This window comes from Ylistrum balloti, unplaced genomic scaffold (genome assembly GCF_031769215.1).
Source record: "Ylistrum balloti isolate Yb309-2 unplaced genomic scaffold, AGI_CSIRO_Ybal_v1 Utg369946, whole genome shotgun sequence".
Taxonomy (NCBI): Eukaryota; Metazoa; Mollusca; class Bivalvia; order Pectinida; family Pectinidae; genus Ylistrum; species Ylistrum balloti.
The window spans coordinates 1011862-1031752 of record NW_026782051.1 but is presented as its reverse complement, the minus strand read 5'-3'; the positions used below and the strand labels follow the sequence as shown (position 1 = coordinate 1031752).

At 35.8% G+C, this 19891-nt stretch overlaps 1 protein-coding gene across 1 annotated transcript in view; it reads left to right on the top strand.

Moving 5' to 3' along the window:
* Nucleotides 1–14970, top strand: part of LOC132547340 (protein FAM117B-like) — a 34108-nt gene extending 19138 nt beyond the window's left edge. The window contains exons 5-8 of the mRNA XM_060211106.1: nt 11077–11136; nt 11522–11765; nt 13716–13848; nt 14711–14970. Coding sequence (XP_060067089.1) covers nt 11077–11136; nt 11522–11765; nt 13716–13848; nt 14711–14873 — 600 coding nt within the window. The 3' untranslated portion in view covers nt 14874–14970. The remainder of the gene's footprint in view (nt 1–11076; nt 11137–11521; nt 11766–13715; nt 13849–14710) is intronic.
* The last annotated feature ends 4921 nt before the right edge of the window (nt 14971–19891 follow it).

The window sequence follows — 19891 nt, the reverse complement described above, 5'->3', positions numbered from 1 at the left end:
TTCTGCTGTCTGCCATGCAACAATAAGCTTTTTGTATTTTCAATTTCTTCTTGAAAACCAGAAACCAATTTTAATGAAATATTGAAGAAATCTTCCATTGCCAAAGGGGAACTAAAATTACTAATTATATGGTCCACATCCCCAAAGGACTTGACTGGCAAAAAGAGGTGAAATTGTTGCAATTTCAAAAATTTTGTTTTCAATACCCAAATTTGATAGGATCAAACACTTTTCATAGATAGAAGAGTCTTAAGGTACTCTTCCAAAACTGCAAATGTCATGACCCTGGGGTCTCGATTTTCCCCTTGGGAGAGGGTAAAGTTTTGTATTGTTTATATAAAAAATCACATTTTAAGTATAATTTGCTTATTTTCTTTTGGAAATAGATAAGACATGATTAGAATGATCAGTATAAGATGACAGTATGATGATATGCACATATTGACCCTGACTAACCTCCATGTGCTGATAGTGTGGCCGAAAACGTGTCCAATTAACTGAAATTTAAAAAATCTTCTCAATACCTACATAAGGTAGAATCAAATACTCTCATGGATGGAAGGGTCTTATACACTTCTTTATCAAAATTGTAAATTTTATGGCTGCAGGGTCTCGCATTTTACTATCAACTATTTGATATAAGAAAATTACATTTTTGAGCATAATTTGTTGGTAGGCTATTGGAAATATTTCACCTTTGGTTAGAATTATTTGTGTAGGAGAGCGTTCTGATGGTAAGTGCACATATTGAGCCAAAAAAGTAAAATTGATTGAAATTTCAAAATAACTTATCAATATTTCAGTATGTTCATCGGGAATTGTTAATGTAATCCCTGATTAATCTGAATTGACTGGGAATTAAGGACATAAAGAGAGCAGATTCTATATTTGATCTATGTAATTTAACAGCCTTATCAAACCACCAAACTTACATGTACCCAGGTACTGTAGTGACTTCATTTCATAGTGATATTGTGCAAACAAATGCAAATGTCATGAAAACACTGAACGGGTTTGTGTTTGAGGATTCCAAGATCATAAGGTTAAGATTATCTACAGAAAATCTCCAGCCAATTCAGTGACATGATTCTTTCACTGTCATTTCTGACTGGATTTTGGTAAGTCTATAATGTTATGGTGACAATATCTTCAATGAGTTTTGTTTCAAGAGTCCAAAGTCAAGGTCAACTACTATTTACAGAAATTTCTCAGTGTCAATTTTCCTGAGAATGGGGATGCTCATGTCTTAAACACATTTTCTAGTTTCATTACTGTATTAAATATTTTCCTTTCCCTGAATTATGTTTGTTAGCATTTCAATGAGTAAGCCTAATGAGAGGTAACACGCAGATTCTACAAGATATGAGAAATACGGGTCAGTCATAAGGTTGTTGACCAAGATAATGACAAAATCATCTGGCTAGATTGTGATGCAGTCAGGGGATGGATGTGATGGAGTTGGTAAAGGTTGTAATAACCACAGGCCAGGATAATGGGCATATATTCATGAAGAACATGTAATTGTGTAAAATCAATATTGTTGTTAGCTGTTCATCAGTCTTGGCCAGGTAGTTGGCTCATGGTAGACATAGGTACACAGTCAACATAATAGGCCAGATGTGTCTAATGCTGTGTTGATTATGTGTCATCAGCATGGTGTCAACACAGTCAGCATTAGGCCAGACATGTCTGATGATTTGTTGATTATGCGTCATTGGTGAGGTGTCAACACACAGCCTTAGGCCAAATGTGTCTGATGCTGTGTTGAATATGTGTCATTGGCATGTGTCAACACAGTCAGCCTTAGGCCAGATGTGTCTGATGCTGTGTTGAATATGTGTTATCAGCATGGTGTCAACACAGTCAGCCTTAAGCCAAATGTGTCTGATGCTGTGCTGATTATGTGTCATTGGTGAGGTGTCAACACACAGCCTTAGGCCTGATGTGTCTGATGCTGTGTTGATTATGTGTCATTGGCATGTGTCAACACAGTCAGCCTTAGGCCCAATGTGTCTGATGCTGTGCTGATTATGTGTCATTGGTGAGGTGTCAACACACAGACTTAGGCCAAATGTGTCTGATGCTTTGCTGATTATGTGTCATGGGTGAGGTGTCAACACACAGCCTTAGGCTAAATGTGTCTGATGCTGTGCTGATTATGTGTCATGGGTGAGTTGTCAACACACAGCCTTAGGCCAAATGTTTCTGATGCTGTGTTGATTATGTGTCATTGGCATGTGTCAACACAGTCAGCCTTAGGCCTGATGTGTCTGATGCTGTGTTGAATATGTGTTATTGGTGAGGTGTCAACACACAGCCTTAGGCCTGATGTTTCTGATGCTGTGTTGACTATGTGTCATTGGCATGTGTCAACACAGTCAGCCTTAGGCCTAATGTGTCTGATGCTGTGCTGATTATGTGTCATTGGTGAGGTGTCAACACACAGCCTTAGGCCAAATGTGTCTGATGCTGTGCTGATTATGTGTCATGGGTGAGGTGTCAACACACAGCCTTAGGCCAAATGTGTGATGCTGTGCTGATTATGTGTCATGGGTGAGGTGTCAACACACAGCCTTAGGCCAAATGTGTCTGATGCTGTGTTGAATATGTGTCATTGGCATGTGTCAACACAGTCAGCCTTAGGCCAGATGTGTCTGATGCTGTGTTGATTATGTGTTATCAGCATGGTGTCAACACAGTCAGCCTTAAGCCAAATGTGTCTGATGCTGTGCTGATTATGTGTCATGGGTGAGGTGTCAACACACAGCCTTAGGCCAAATGTGTCTGATGCTGTGCTGATTATGTGTCATGGGTGAGGTGTCAACACACAGCCTTAGGCCAAATGTTTCTGATGCTGTGTTGATTATGTGTCATTGGCATGTGTCAACACAGTCAGCCTTAGGCCTGATGTGTCTGATGCTGTGTTGAATATGTGTTATTGGTGAGGTGTCAACACACAGCCTTAGGCCTGATGTTTCTGATGCTGTGTTGATTATGTGTCATTGGCATGTGTCAACACAGTCAGCCTTAGGCCTAATGTGTCTGATGCTGTGCTGATTATGTGTCATTGGTGAGGTGTCAACACACAGCCTTAGGCCAAATGTGTCTGATGCTGTGCTGATTATGTGTCATGGGTGAGGTGTCAACACACAGCCTTAGGCCAAATGTGTGATGCTGTGCTGATTATGTGTCATGGGTGAGGTGTCAACACACAGCCTTAGGCCAAATGTGTCTGATGCTGTGTTGATTATGTGTCATTGGCATGTGTCAACACAGTCAGCCTTAGGCCTGATGTGTCTGATGCTGTGTTGAATATGTGTTATTGGTGTGGTGCCAACACAGTCAGCCTTAGGCCAGATGTGTCTGATGCTGTGTTGAATATGTGTCATTGGCATGTGTCAACACAGTCAGCCTTAGGCCAGATGTGTATGATGCTGTGTTGAATATGTGTTATCGGTGAGATGTCAACACATTCAGCCTTAAGCCAAATGTGTCTGATGCTGTGCTGATTATGTGTCATTGGTGAGGTGTCAACACAGTCAGCCTTAGGCCAGATGTGTCTGATGCTGTGTTGAATATGTGTTATTGGTGTGGTGCCAACACAGTCAGCCTTAGGCCAGATGTGTCTGATGCTGTGTTGATTATGTGTCATTGGCATGTGTCAACACAGTCAGCCTTAGGCCTAATGTGTCTGATGCTGTGCTGATTATGTGTCATTGGTGAGGTGTCAACACACAGCCTTAGGCCAAATGTGTCTGATGCTGTGCTGATTATGTGTCATGGGTGAGGTGTCAACACACAGCCTTAGGCCAAATGTGTGATGCTGTGCTGATTATGTGTCATGGGTGAGGTGTCAACACACAGCCTTAGGCCAAATGTGTCTGATGCTGTGTTGATTATGTGTCATTGGCATGTGTCAACACAGTCAGCCTTAGGCCTGATGTGTCTGATGCTGTGTTGAATATGTGTTATTGGTGTGGTGCCAACACAGTCAGCCTTAGGCCAGATGTGTCTGATGCTGTGTTGAATATGTGTCATTGGCATGTGTCAACACAATCAGCCTTAGGCCAGATGTGTATGATGCTGTGTTGAAGATGTGTTATCAGCATGGTGTCAACACAGTCAGCCTTAAGCCAAATGTGTCTGATGCTGTGCCGATTATGTGTCATTGGTGAGGTGTCAACACAGTCAGCCTTAGGCCAGATGTGTCTGATGCTGTGTTGAATATGTGTTATTGGTGTGGTGCCAACACAGTCAGCCTTAGGCCAGATGTGTCTGATGCTGTGTTGATTATGTGTCATTGGCATGTGTCAACACAGTCAGCCTTAGGCCAGATGTGTCTGATGCTGTGTTGATTATGTGTCATTGGCATGTGTCAACACAGTCAGCCTTAGGCCTGATGTGTCTGATGCTGTGTTGAATATGTGTTATCGTTGAGATGTCAACACAGTCAGCCTTAGGCCAGATGTGTCTGATGCTGTGTTGAATATGTGTTATTGGTGTGGTGCCAACACAGTCAGCCTTAGGCCAGATGTGTCTGATGCTGTGTTGATTATGTGTCATCGGCACAGTGTCAACATAGTCAGCTTTAGGTCAAAACGTTTTCTACGCATTGCTGTGTTGATCATCTGTAGTATCACCATAGTTGTATCTGAAGTTGTACCATCCAAAGTGACAACCACCCCATCCTCTTATTGTAACATCATAGACATATCTGAAGTTGTACTATTCTGATTGACAATTACAACCTCTGACTAATGTAAAATCTTAGTTATATCTGAAGTTGTACCATCCAAAGAGACAACGACCCCCTCCTTCTATTGTTACACCATAGTTGTATCTTAAGTTTCTCAGTGACAACCATGCCTTCTGACTTTGTAACACCTTAGTCATACATAAAATTGTACCATCTTTAGTAACAATGATCCCCTCCTCCTAGTCACACCTGAAGTTGTACCATCCTGAGTGAAAACCAACCCCTCCTATTGTAACACCATATTTGAAATTGTACCATTCTTAATGACGACCATCCCCTTGTACTGTTGTAGCACTTTAGTCATATCTGTAGTTGTATCATTCTTAATGACAACCACACCCTTCTACTGTTGTAACATTGTAGCCTTATCTGAACTTGTCCCCACTTGTCCCCAACAATCCAGCCAAAACTAAAGCCGTATTACCCCGATTGATAACTCAACTTCTCTAACATTTTCCAGTGTAGGAAGGGCAGATTGCATCCTTTCATTGATTTTGTTCTGATGGAGCTACAGGCCCCACCATCAATCAAAAACAGCTTTATAGCAATTTCCAGTGCTATGCCTTTAGGTGTAGAAGTAAACCGTTTACGCTCAAAAGTCATGGCCATCTTCCGAGAAATCATTTTACGATCCAGAGGAAATTAAAAGCTAAAAGAAGATTGGCAATTATTGGTACAGTATGTTTAAGACTTCGAACCATTTAATCTTATAAAAGTCTTGTGTAGGGAATGTATTGATTACGATGTCTCATGCCAGTCCTTAAGCTCAGATTATCTCCCTTGGTTCTTTTTCTTTTTTCTTTCATGCATGAACCATCAGAAAGTGATTACACGGTTGTTCTCTGTATTTGAAATTTAATCACATAGGTGATCACTTTTATTGCAGGAAGTTTTAGAATAACTAATATTAATTCATAATTAAGAATATTTTGAAGATCAATATTGGTTTGTGGTTCATAATATCTCTTAAATTAAAACTGGATGGACATCCTAACATTATTTATTGATCTTATAGCTGGTAATTGTGATCTAGTAACAGTTGGGAGTTGGTGATAGTTTTTGATAAATCTAAGAAATTCCTTCTTTTACTTTTCTCTTGATTAATACATTAAACAGATTCCATGATCTTTTTGACCAACACCGGAGAAATTGATATGCTAAATGTTGAATCTTATATTATGCAAATTTAGCATTTTACTAGTGCTGTATTAAACTGTTGAGTATGACAATAGACTTGCTCATTCCCAATTTATTAATGAAAGGTAAGGAGTGACAGATGGTCACACTCAGCTATAGGCCATTAATATTTAATTGTAAATTGGTATATTGTGCAAAAAAAGAGGAGTTATGATTGCTTTAGTCATGGAATGATTTTGTTATGGAAGGCCACACCTTTTCTTACACTCCAACCTCATATCTTGCATTATTGAGTGCAGTATTTGCTGCATTTCTAAATATATTTAGTATCGGTTTAAGAAAATATCATATATATTTGTAATTGAAACTGAAATTTATTAGAACTCACAATATCTCTATGGTCCAAATGTTGTAAAATGCCTTCAAGTGAAATCAATAGAATTTTCTTTTGTAAAAGATATATACATATCCAGCAATATGCCTGTAACTGGTAATAAACATATCTGTCTAACCCCTGATGTTAGGAGAATTATCAATATTTCACTCACATTGTTCACTAGTTAGTCATAAACCTTCAAGGGTATATGCTTGCAATAATTACACAGATGGTCATACATTTTTCCATACTTTTTAGTTTTGTTTTCCTGGGAACTTTGCATGTTTACTGCTTATTAAGTCTAATGTAGTATGTTTATAGCATTTTATCTTTCTTTCCTACTTCAATTAAATTTTAACTTACAGATCAGTGTGAAAGTGGTATTTCCTTAAAACCAAATACAGTAAAACCATCTATTTTGATGGTGCTTGATGATGAAGTTTGTTGCATACATTACAATACCCAATGACTGGTGTCACATGTCTCTGGACAGTGGTTGGTGTACAGTGTACAAAGAAAATCAATCGTAAACTTTTATGTGACACACATGACATTTATAGAACAGTTAACAGATTGTCTTGGCATATTTCTGGAGAGTTGCATGTTCATAGAGCATACATTTCACCCTGATTAGGGTGAGAGAGTTTAATGGTTGCTAACCTAACATGTCAATGTGTGTAGAGAGGACTGGGATGAATGCTAGAGTGTCAATATAAAATTATTTAAGTGCCTTTTGAGGTGTGACAGAAGCTAAATGGGGCCCCATTCTTTGTCAGGAAATCGTTTTAATTTACCAATGTATCGTTACAATTGAACCATTTATCTTAATTTTCCCATGTATCATCATAATTTACCTACACATCATCATGAAATGCTGTTTTTTATAGCTGCTGTGTTGAAACATTTCACTTTCACGAATCCCAACTCAGCTAGGATTGTGGATGGTTGTGATTGCCAGGAATGATCATGTAGAAGAAAAGTTTACACACTCAAAGAAATTTGTTTCTTTTGTCAGTAAATTGCAATACTTCTAAAATATGTGATACATATTGTATATATAAACCTCCCAAACTCATCTGAGGGATATTTATATAGTGTCGTGTGCACATACAACCTGAAGAGCATTTTGCTGCCGGTATGTTAGCTTTATACTATAACTTGAAGTGTATTATTCAAAATGACAAATGTAGTTTCATTGATGGATGTTGACTGATTTTATAAAAGTATTTTAGACCTGAAGTAGACTTTAAACCTGTTTCTCCAATTCGTCGATGAGTCATTGATGGGGATCAGGTTTGTAGATAAGAATGTCTTATGGCAGATGGAATTTGTCCTGCCTTCTGATTCATATATTAGTGTATATATCATGGTACCTGTGTTCTTCAGTACACTTTATGGAAACATAAATCCTCTTTTATTAATGAATATTTAGTATTAAGGAATGTCACATGGTCAGGTCTTATAGCTAATATTCATGATGTGACAGATTGACAGCAAGTGATGTCTTTTTATAAGTACACCATGTTGCTTGTTATTTTGCTTAAAATCATGTGTCATTAATAAATACTTGAAAAAGGGACACAACTCTTTGCTCAAAATATTTAGAAAAAAAATGCATATTATGAATAAGAACATTTTTTAAAAAGTATTTAAACAGACTTTCAAAACAACTCATTTAGAAGTAAGTGAAATAAATTGTAATACAGAGGGAGACAATTTCAGGAATCCAAAGTAACTGTTAAGTAGGTCCAGCAATACCTCAGTCATTCTGAGCATTTGCTAGGTAACCTCAGGTTGAAGGTCCAAGGTGTGTGGATCAACACTTCCTCTCTGTGTTGGTTGATGTTTCTCAGGAAGCTGAGAAATTGCCTGGATTGTTCTGACATTGTTGTATCCTTGGGCAAGGCACTGTAGCCTGGTTTCTTTTGATGGAATATGACTGATCTCCTGTATGTTGTTCAGTGAATTAGCCACCAGCTACTGCATGGACATCTCAAAATTACCTTGGCTGTTTCCTGGGCAATAAAAAAACAAACAAGGTCCAGTAATACCAATATTTACTGCAAATATAGGTAGTTTTAAAATCACTGAGCAAGTCATGCACTTAAGATAATCTTCTATATTGAGTTATGCCAGCACATATGTACTCTTGGTGGTGTGTATTTACTGGTGTATAGTGTTTCTGTATGGTGCTGTTGTGTGGCTTTATAATGCATTACAGCTGACGTGAACAGTCGTTCTCTTTATTTTTTGTTTTTTGTTGGTGCATGTCAAGGAATGAAAGAGTTACATTATGGACATCCTAAAATATTCACAGATAAAGACACTAGTCAGTGTGGCACCTGGAATTCAGTTTTAGGAAGCTTGAAGTCTAGCAAGCTTAAGTTATTTTCTATTCATTGTATCATTTGAAAAATAATGACTTTGCATTGTATTCCCTCTTGTCATTTTGACTCACTATAACCATTTTCATATTTGTTTTCTTTTTGACACAATAAGTCATCAGAGTATTTCATCGACATGGGACAAACATATATATATTGTTCTGCCATGCAGTAGTCTTGATTTTGTTGCTATGGATCCTCAAGGCCCTGTACATGTTTTTTGTTGCCATGGATACTCAAGGTCTTGTACATGTTTTTTGTTGCCATTGATCCCCAGGGTCATGTACATAATTTTTTTTTGTCATGGTTCCCTAGGATCATGTACATATTTTTTTGTTTTCATGGATATCAAGGGTCTAATACTGGTTTTTTTGTTGCTAAGGATCCCCAGGGTCCTGTACTAAGGATCCCCAGGGTCATGTACATACTTTTTGTTGCCAAGGATCCCCAGAGTCCTGTACACATTTTTTGTTGCCAAGATTCCCTAGAGTACCATATTGTTTGCTATATTGTCACATATCCACAGAGACTTGTACTATATTGCTGTCATTATGAATCCTTGGAGTCTTGTACTCTGAGCTTGCATTGTCATCAATATTCTGGGAAGGATATGAATACCAATTAGCATAGCCACTGAGAATCCTGGTTGTGCCTAGCCATGTTATTAAGTCTGTAAGTGTCATCGAGGGCTTCAGCTTTCTTATAACAGATCAAGACCTGAATCTCTGAGGATAATTATTCTGACAAGAACGGATGAGTGTTAAAGATAAAGACTTGTTATCAGAAACAAATATCACTCTACAGATATATATATATCTTTATCCTATAGTTGTTGTTTTAAAACTAAGATTTTACTCCTAAGTCTTCAGTAAAATACAGACATAGTTTTGCATTTAATTGTTTCAGATGGTATTGTAAATCACTAACATTAATAGTTCTTTTCAGCTCATAAAAATAAATTTCACATCTTTGGTCTTATTAGCATTTGTATGCAAATCCCTAAAGGAAAGCTTGAAAACTAAGAAAATCCTCGAAAACAGAATTGCAGCCTATTTCAATACTGAGGTGCTCGAATTATTCATCAGAAGTTGAAGTTTTAATTTCTTGGGGTCTTCTGGTGTGTTGAATATATTTATCACAATAATATGAAACATGACAGCTATGGACATAGATCACTGAGCTGTGAAACATGTGGATACAAGTAATGTGATTCAGACTGGAATTAATATTGATTGTCTTTCTAATGTGTATTTCATGCAAATAAGACATTCTTACAAATATATTCCATTCCACTCACTTCCTTGTTATTAATGCCGTAAGTGATATTGACAAGATGTGCTTGAATTAACATGTTGTTATTAAAATGTTACAAGACTCTGCTTCAGTTATTGTGTCAGGTGGTTTTGATATCCTGAATGATAAACATATTGTTATAATTATACATTAATGAATACTGATTTTGAAAACTACAATGAAGGAATTGTGTTTAAAAAATAAAAGGTATTTGTCTGTGATAGGTTATGTGTTTGGGATAGTTCAGGTGTTTGGGATAAGGTTGGTGTGGAAGCTGCTGATGGCTTGGGGTGAACAACATGTTTTAGATAGGGTATGTGTGTTGGTTGTCAGTAATAGCAAGGTGAAATGGATGTTTTAGATAGAGTATGTGTGTTGGTTGTCAGTGACAGCTAGGTGAGCTGGATGTTTTAGATAGAGAATGTGTGTTGGTTGTCAGTGACAACTAGGTTAGCTGGATGTTTTAGAGAGGGTATGTGTGTTGGTTGTCAGTGATAACTAGGTGAGCTGGATGTTTTAGATAGAGAATGTGTGTTGGTTGTCAGTGTGTTGTTTTAGAGAGGGTATGTGTGTTAGTTGTCAGTGACAGCTAGGTGAAATGGATGTTTTAGATAGGGTATGTGTGTTGGTTGTCAGTGACAGCTGGGTGAGTTGGATGTTTTAGATAGAGTATGTGTGTTGGTTGTCAATGATAGCTATGTGAGTTGGATGTTTTAGATAGGGTATGTGTGTTGGTTGTCAGTGACAGCTAGGTGAGCTGGATGTTTTAGATAGGGTATGTGTGTTGGTTGTCAGTGATAGCTAGGTGAAATGGATGTTATAGATAGAGTATGTGTGTTGGTTGTCAGTGATAACTAGGTGAGCTGGATGTTTTAGATAGGGAATGATAGCTATGTGAGTTGGATGTTTTAGATAGGGTATGTGTGTTGGTTGTCAGTGATAGCTAGGTGAAATGGATGTTTTAGATAGGGTATATGTGTTTGTTGTCAGTGATAACTAGGTGAGTTGGATGTTTTAAACAGAGCAAGCCGGAAGTGTGAAGTACAAAACCTCATTTATATTTGATGTTGATAATTCTTTGTTTGGTACACTTGTTACATTATTAAAACTTTATATTTTTTCAATTGCAGGAGATTGAGAAATTGGTGCTGAAAGCACCCTACATAGAGATGGCACCTGATGATGATCAGGTAAATACACAGTACACAAGTGATAATAATATTACATGTGTAGTCATTTAAAGTGGTAGTTTGATTACATAATTGTTGTTTCCTTTTTTAAAACATTGATATACTTTGTAATGGGATGGGTTTCATTCTGTTGAGAGGTGCTGTTGTTGAAAATGAATTTGGGTTATTTTCAATTGATCACAACTTCTAGAATATGCCTTATTTGACTTGATAACTACATGATGGTTTAAGAACAATTCAATCATCCAACAAAAAGCTTCGGGATAAGATTTTTTTAAATATTAGCACCGACTGTTAATTTTTAAGGCAGTGTTAAATTAATTCTAACAGCATTGCAGCCATTTCATTCAGGTGTAGTTAGTTTGTCTGATTCTTCACTACACAGGTACATGATATACCTGATGGACACCGTGCGCCAGTAAATGATATGCTGCTGTATCGCGGTAGTGGAACACGTAGCGTGGACACACAGACCCCGTCTGGTTGTATTGATGATACCGGCAGCACTGGCAGTCGTTCCCAGTCCATCAGTCCTGCTATGCCTATCATTCCTGGTGGTCACCTTGATACATCCCGTCCCTCAAGTATCACTGAGTCGTCTCCACGTGACGGGGATCGGCTGGAAAAAGGTTGGCATTCTTAACAACCCTCTATGTTTCATATTTAGTCTCTGTATTAGTTAGGAAAACATAATCTATAATATGTACAGGGTAACATAGTCTATGTTATATGTATATATAGAGAGTAACATAGTCTACATACATATAGGGTCACATAATCCATGTTATATACATACAGGGTAACATAGTCTTTATATAGGGTAACATTGACTTTATGTTATAGATATAGGGTAACATAGTCTATGTTAAATACAGTGGAAACTTATATTGAAATTCAAAGGACACTCTCGTACAACCAGTGTATTTTAATCGGTTATTTAAAATAGTAGTAGATAAACAGAAACAAAGAAATTTCTACTGTTGCCTTTTATTGTTTATTCATCCAAACAACAAAACATGTAATAACACCAATCAAATACATTTGTACTCACTGCATTCTGTCCCGCACACATGTACACAATCCTTACTGATGAAGCACATACAGATAGTATATTTTATGAAATATAACAATAAACGAAAATAACATTTCCTTTTGATATGCTACAAGAAACAATGTATAAAGCTAAAGATCATATCAATATGACTTTACTATGAATAAATAAACATGAAAAACATGGCACTAGAAATTTTTTACCTGTTGTAGAAAACTTATACAAGCACTAGACTTGACAAGTCATGCATAGATGTACTCTATCAAAGAAAAATACTTTCAGCACTTCATTGTCCAAGTATTGAATTTAGCAAATACCTGATCACAATGCTTTTGTAAACTAGTTGAAAGATTAATTTCTCTCAGAATTGTGGTGATCGGATTTTGGTCAAAAGTTCTTACAGGTTTGATGGTTTCATTTTTATCATTCCTGGAGATGCACACAACCAAACTAAATGTTATCGTGTCTTGTGTAAACACACCACTTGTTTAACATATAAGTATGTCATCGCTACAGAATGGAACACTAATTTAGAAGCCAAATTTTAATTGGATAATTAAACTGGTAATTAATCACCAGAGACAAAGTGTTGTGTGTACAATGGACCGATACACTGTAATTAGCCATGTGTTAAGCACAAGTGACTTTCTACTCTGTGGGTATATTGGCTAATTTCATCAGAAGATCTGCTGATGTTTTAATAAAAATTAATGTCAAAATAAGGAATAGCTTTTCTCCTGTTTTACAAATGAAGTGACTGTAAAATCATTTAGACTCAATGAAACTCAAGTCACCCGAACTAAAGTTACAAAGATATAGAAGAGAAAAAAAATCAGGACGTTGAAATTATTTCATCTCCAACGGAATTTCGACTCGAGCGATATAGAGACAAGTTTCAGCTGTATATGGTAGCATATAGCCTATGTATATATTTAGGGTAACATAGTCTCTGTATATATTTAGCGTTTCATAGTCTATTTTTTATTTATTTTCCCTTCTTGTAAAAGGATACAGTATGTGTATAACGCTCTGTATATATTTAGCATATCATAGTCTATTTTTTTAAAAAATTTTCCTTCTTGTAAAAGGATAGAGTATGTGTATAACCATATCTGTTACATATAGTAGAGGATAGGTGTGATGTTGGCTATGATCTTTATTGCTATTAAGTTTATGATATTGTTTGTATTAATACTTAGATGTAAGCAATGTTTACATTATTTGTGTTCATTTATTAATTCATGGTGTGATCATAAGAATGTTGAAGAGAAAGTTTTGATTTTATTTTTTCTGTTCTTCACAAAAGTCATGAAATTGACTCTGGATTTTCATATTTCAAAGCTCCTGAATTTTTTCGCAGCTTTATGTTATCTCAAAAATAGTGAACACTGGAACCTATCAATTATATCAACCTTCACTCTATATCCATAAGGATAATTACAAACTGACTATTAACAGTTAATAGGTGATGAATAGTTTCTATGGCAACATGTATTTATATAAATGATTAACCCTTTGTTTGTTACAGTAGAGGGTGAGGGTTGTGAATCCCCAGACAATCTACTAAAAGTGGTGTCCAGCCCACGCCCCAACAAATCCTACGCCTTTGTTAGGGAGCCTCCAGATGGCTGTGAGAAGGTCAAGGTCATAGATGAGAATGGGTACGTATAATATTGTATGTGGTGGTCCCTGTACTTTTTCATTTGTAATCTTTGAAGTGATAAAAATAAGGCTCTTTTGATGCCAAATATGTAGTCACATTTGTTGAATATAAGATGTTGCCTGAAATATGATGAAAGGAGTACAACACTATAACATCTAATATTTAATATTAATATTAAGTTATTCTGTATTCAATTTTAGTACACGTTTAATTTCAATTTTAAGGTCTCCATATTCAGTTATAGAAATTTAGAAAATCACCTACTAACATCACTTTTGCAACTTCCTTTCTTTGATTAAGTAAAATTTTATTAGAATACCTTGAAAGAGTTAGTGCTTCAATACCACCGTTCTCTATTTATGAAAGAACTGTTAAAATTGTTACTTATGTGCTTTGGCCTGGGGGTATTTATGTCTTATTTCTTGCAAGCATTTTCTAGGTACACTTTTGAACAAATTGAAAATTTGTTAATTTTGAGCTGTTGTGTCTCAGGTTGAAAAATTATATCTATGTTAGATCTTTTGTAAAATAATTGTTTTCCACTGGAATGAGGTCTGGTATATGAAATAGAATAGATGATGATATCATACATGTATATATGTCAAGAGTATGACATGTATGGGAGTGAAAAACATACTGGTAGTTTTGTTATATTTTCACAATTTATATGATACTTAAAGAGAAACCATTATATTTTCTTTTTGTTACATTTTAAAATAGAAAAAAAGCCAATCCAAGCATTAAATCATCTAGAGTTTTGGTATCAGTATTATGCACAGTTTTTATTTCACATTTAGAGACTTTGAAAGTATGAATGTTGTTCAGTTGTATTATCTATTCCTTATATTATTGTGTTACAGGCGACCCCCGCAACCTTCTATAAAGGCTCCACTTTACTACTGTCCCATCAAGCCTTCTCAACTTGTGCTGAAACCCAGGGAGGATTCTGCATTCTGTCCACTCAGCAAATGTTACATCACACCAGAAATCACAGTGAAATCTCAGGCCACTGGGACCACGTAGATGACCACCACTTGGCAGTGGTCGACTGCCATTTCACCTCAATGTTAAATATTTGTAAAATGTACACAAGCGATGAATACTAGTGTTGGTAGGAGTTATCCCCCTTGACTAATGGTGCTTTCCATTGTTTTGGTGAGATGTTTGATAGTGAGAATTTGTATCATTCATGGTCTTTTTTGACAACAATTTTACTGTTTTACCATTTTAGAAAAAAAATTCCAATACATCATAAAAAATTACTTGAAAACCAGTCCCCCCTCCCCCCACCCACCCACCCAAAAAAAAATGCTTCCCAATAACAATGGAAGGTGCCGAAAGCTTGCCACTGACAGGTCTTGGTACAAATTGTCTCTCTTTGCTATCTGAACTGTGGTGTATGCACATGAAGTGTGCTTCAAAATTTAATGATTTGTAGAGGTACAAAAAGAATAACTTTGAAGTTCAGTAATAATTTTATGTAAGGATTGTTTCTGTATAAGTTATGAAAAATGTAAAAGAAAAAACATAACAAAAAAAAGTCTAATCAAATCAATTTGGGTATTTTTTAACATTCTGAAAATAAAATGCTTCATATTTTTCATGTTTTTATTAGAAATGTTGATAAAGCAAGTGTCAGATTTCTCATGATAATGTTTTGCTTTACTGTAAATACATTTATTTTTGTGGGGGATTTATTTTCGTAGATTTCGTGTGTAATCATATTCCATTACTTCATATGTCAACAAAATGTTAAAATTGGTAAAGCTAAATTTATTCTCAAAATCAAATGTCAGCTAAAAAACTTTTTTTTATTTGAAAAATCATGAAAATTTAGCCCCATGAAAATATCTGATTTCACAGTAGGCCATGTATAGATATGTGAATGAAATCATTGATATTATTTAATTTGAAAAAAGCTTTTGATTAATTGCAATGAATTCTATTTGTTGTAGTAGTTGACTATAGGGCATTACAATGTTAAACCATGTTTACAATTGTTAGTGTTATCAATGTTGTCTTGGTGCAGTGTTGTGTCTAGTATAATCATATTACATCCAGAACTCTTGTATGTTTAAGATTATAGATTGTATATGTATGAACAGGACTATTCTTCTGACCCTGTTCATGAAAAAAATATCCCAAAAGACTGAAAATGGCAAGCTAGTCAAAGGGGAATCCAATGTTTGATGTTACACATTCAATATTGGCAGTTTTTCTTTGATACAATTACTGTGTGTAAAAAAGAGGATGTGGAAGCACAAACAAAACAAATGATCCTCTAGATACAAAGGGGTATGTCCTCAATCAGAGAACTTAAGAAATCCTATCATATCATAAAAAATATCATCCAACGAGTTTATATGCTTACTCAAATGATATCAAGTAAACAGAGTTGTGTCCCTTGATAACTTTCACCTTTTTTAGTCACCATTGAGTCCCATGATCATCTGATGAACTGTTCCCCTTGCATGTGAAATTAGGGATTTTTTCCCCTTTGGAGTCTGTGAACTTCTATCTCAGCTTGTACACTCACAGACTTGTATTGTTGGGATACCCAGTAAATTGCACACTTTGGTGACTTGTGTGTTGCGTGTGAAGTGGCTCCATTTACTGTGTTATCTTGCTTACTAAAAGCACTGAGTGCCTTGGTCACCCAGTTTGTTGTCCAATAAATACTTCACCAGCAGTGTGAGTTATTTTTTGTCTGGTACTGACTTGGCAACTCAGTAGTGTTCTGCATCTGTTGGTGACTCCATGGTGACTGTGTACTGTTTCATGGTGACTCAGTGGTGACTCTGTGCTGTCTCTCTTGGTCACTAAATGGTTACTCAGTGTGTTATGTCTTTTGGGGCCTCGATCATGACACAGTTTGCAGTGTCTTATGGTGACATGGTGTGTTGTCTGGTTGACTCCATGGTTACTCGGTGTGTTGCATCTCTTGTTGACACTGGGCGCTTTCCAATAAAGAACTTTTGACAATGGGATCTGTTTTGCCTGGGAAGTATATGTATAAAGCAGGTGTGTAGTATTGGATTTACCTGTATTTAACCACACAAAAATGGCTTTAGTGGCCCCCTGTGGCCCGTGTGTACTTGTTGTTTGCTTTCTTATCCTCAAGGTCATTATATTACCCAAGGTCAGATTTAAATATTGGACCCCAGTTATAACAATTCAGGGTTTGATTTCCACTTTTTGTTTACACTATTGAGATATTCCTAGTTGAAATATATTTTAAACATGACGTGTTAATGTCAAAGTGTTTAATAGGAATGTTCTGGTAATGTTGAAAAATATGGAATATAGGGACTTTTATTTGAAATCCTTTGAATTCAGACTTTCTTGTGACGTAACACTACATGGTGTAAGCAGAACATATAGCATTGAAAGTAATGTAAACAACAGTGATATGTTGGATTTTCAACCAAACTTTCTCAGGCATTTTCCATGTTGATCTCGACTCTGTCTTATCTCGGACTAAGACAATATTCCAGGTTTGAATTCCACGACAGTTCTGTACAATCTTTTTACCAGTAACTATACGCTAGGAACTCTGTATTTTATTATGTTATGACCTTGGGAGAGGATTGATACATCAATGTACATACATTTCTCTGTGCCGTCCATATTTTGAGAATTTTATGATCTTTCGTTGAACTTTTACAATTCTTGTATGTATTGTTGTGAATGTGCCCTATCTGGTACCTGATACTTACATTTGTGAGTACATTATTTAATACAGTATGAACTGTACTACTTGTGTAAAGTACAGGTAAGCTATTCTGGAGTGTGTAGTACAGTACAAGCTGTACTAAGGTGTGAAGTAGTTTTAACTTTACTCAAGTGTGGAGTACCTATTAAGTACTGTTGAATGTTTGCTCTGACGAGTGCTGTATCCATTATATTGGTGAATATTTGCCCTGATGGGTGCTTTATCCATTATATTGGTGAATGTTTGCCCTGATGGGTGCTGTATCCGTTATATTGGTGAATGTTTGCCCTGAAGGTAATATATCCATTATATTGGTGAATGTTTGCTCTGAGGGGTGCTGTATCCATTATACTGATGAATGTATGCCCCTTTTAAAAATAGTGGGCTTAGTCAATATAAATAGCTATTATATATTTATAGTGTGTGTACAGTTTCTTTACATATGTCAAATATTGTTATATGATAATAGAAATGTATCTGTTGCAATTTAGCATTGTGCATTTTTTTCCAATTAATTAAACAATAATAGGTATAAGTAATGATTTCCTATTTAACATTCAGCACCTAATTTTAAACTACTTTTCACTTCTCAGTGACATATATCAATTTTTTTCAATGTGTGACCATTGCACAAGGAGCATATCACCTTGGCTTTGAACCCCTACCTGCCAACATCCAACAATGAACTTTATCATATGGTCAAGTCTATGGTTTTGTAAGTGTAGTGGGGTCATTTAAGCATTAAAACTGGTGCTGACATAGATGTCATTTTGTGTAGCACCAAATGGTGTTGATCATAACACATTTCTATGTAGCACAAAGTTGCTTTATGCTTTTTAATGCCAAAGCAAATTTTTTTATTTTTTTTTTTTATAGAAGCACAAAATTTTATTCGGCTATGACATGAATAAGATCATAAGAGAAATTACTACGGTCGAAAAATATTACAGGGACTGTAGATTTTTGTAAAGTCCTTAATTGATAAAGTTCATATAAGAGAAAAAAGTAGCAAAAATAACAACATTAACAGTACTCTGCTTTTTGGTCATTTCAAGATGGGTCCTTTTTTCATTTCATTTCTGAAAGGAATATTTCTCAGCCCAAAAATTCTTAAGAAATGCCCTGTTTTTAGTTCTGATCAGAGAAATGGATGATCTAGCTGTTAAAATCTCTGTATGTGATGGAAAGTGATCAAATTTAGGGAGCTGGATGCAAAAGAAACTTGTGAAAGATGGTTTAGAGAGTTAGACTTGTGAAACCCTCGGTTTGGGAATCACTATTGAATAATTTATCTGTATTGTTGAAAAGTAGATTGTTACAATATGTATAGAATTATCAACTTGCAGTTTATTTCCGATTTCTCTGGTCAACTTAATATAAATAACTAGTTTTGTTTATATATTGGCTTCTACACTACAGGTATATATCACAGGTGTGTACTTGATTTAATGTGAATTAATTCTTAACAATCAACATTAACTAAGTTTATTCTTGATCAGAAGATTTTCCAATGTTTAGGCATAAGTCTTTTTCATGCAAGGATTTGTTTATAATTATAATCATGACAACTATGAAATCTCAATATTTATTGTTACCAATTTCTCCTCGTTTTTAACTGTTATGCATTTTCCTGTTTGTTGTTACCGTTTTTGCTAGGTTTAAGAGATCCAGATTTCTACTTTTTTTTGGAGTCCGACCCGAGTATTAAAAAGAAATTTTGCTTGGCCCTTAGTTAAATAAGATCTTCATGTTCAGATGGAACATTAAAAAGTAGAAAGACTGGAGACTAGCCTTTATTGAGGACTTGGCAGTTCTATTCCAGTATTCAAAACAATTGTTATTTATTTGTAATTTGGACCAGTCATCAACTTTGCTTGCCTCATGCCCTATTATAGACATCACCAAGGTACATAACATAGCTGTTTTGGTGTTCTAATGCCACATATATAACTAGTGTTTCCTATCAAGTGAGTGGTTATATCAGTGACATATTAAGTAAGTTTTCTTGTCGTTATTTTAGATATTGACTATATTAGGTGTTAGGAAACAGAACTACATATAGAATCTTCCTACTGGTTCTTCAACTGTATAGCTATATTTACATTTAAGATCTGGTCAACGAGGGACAACTCGCTTGCTCAGTTATAATTTGTTGCTCATGCAGCTCGTGGGGAAACCTATGCTGATAATTTCACCAACATTTTTATGTGAAGTGTTGAGCTAATGTCAGTTGTAGTAGTGACCTTGTCATTTGATACATTCCTTTCAGTATTGGTCAGGGACATCACCAATAATACAGAGACAGTCCTACCAACTGTACATAGAGAAT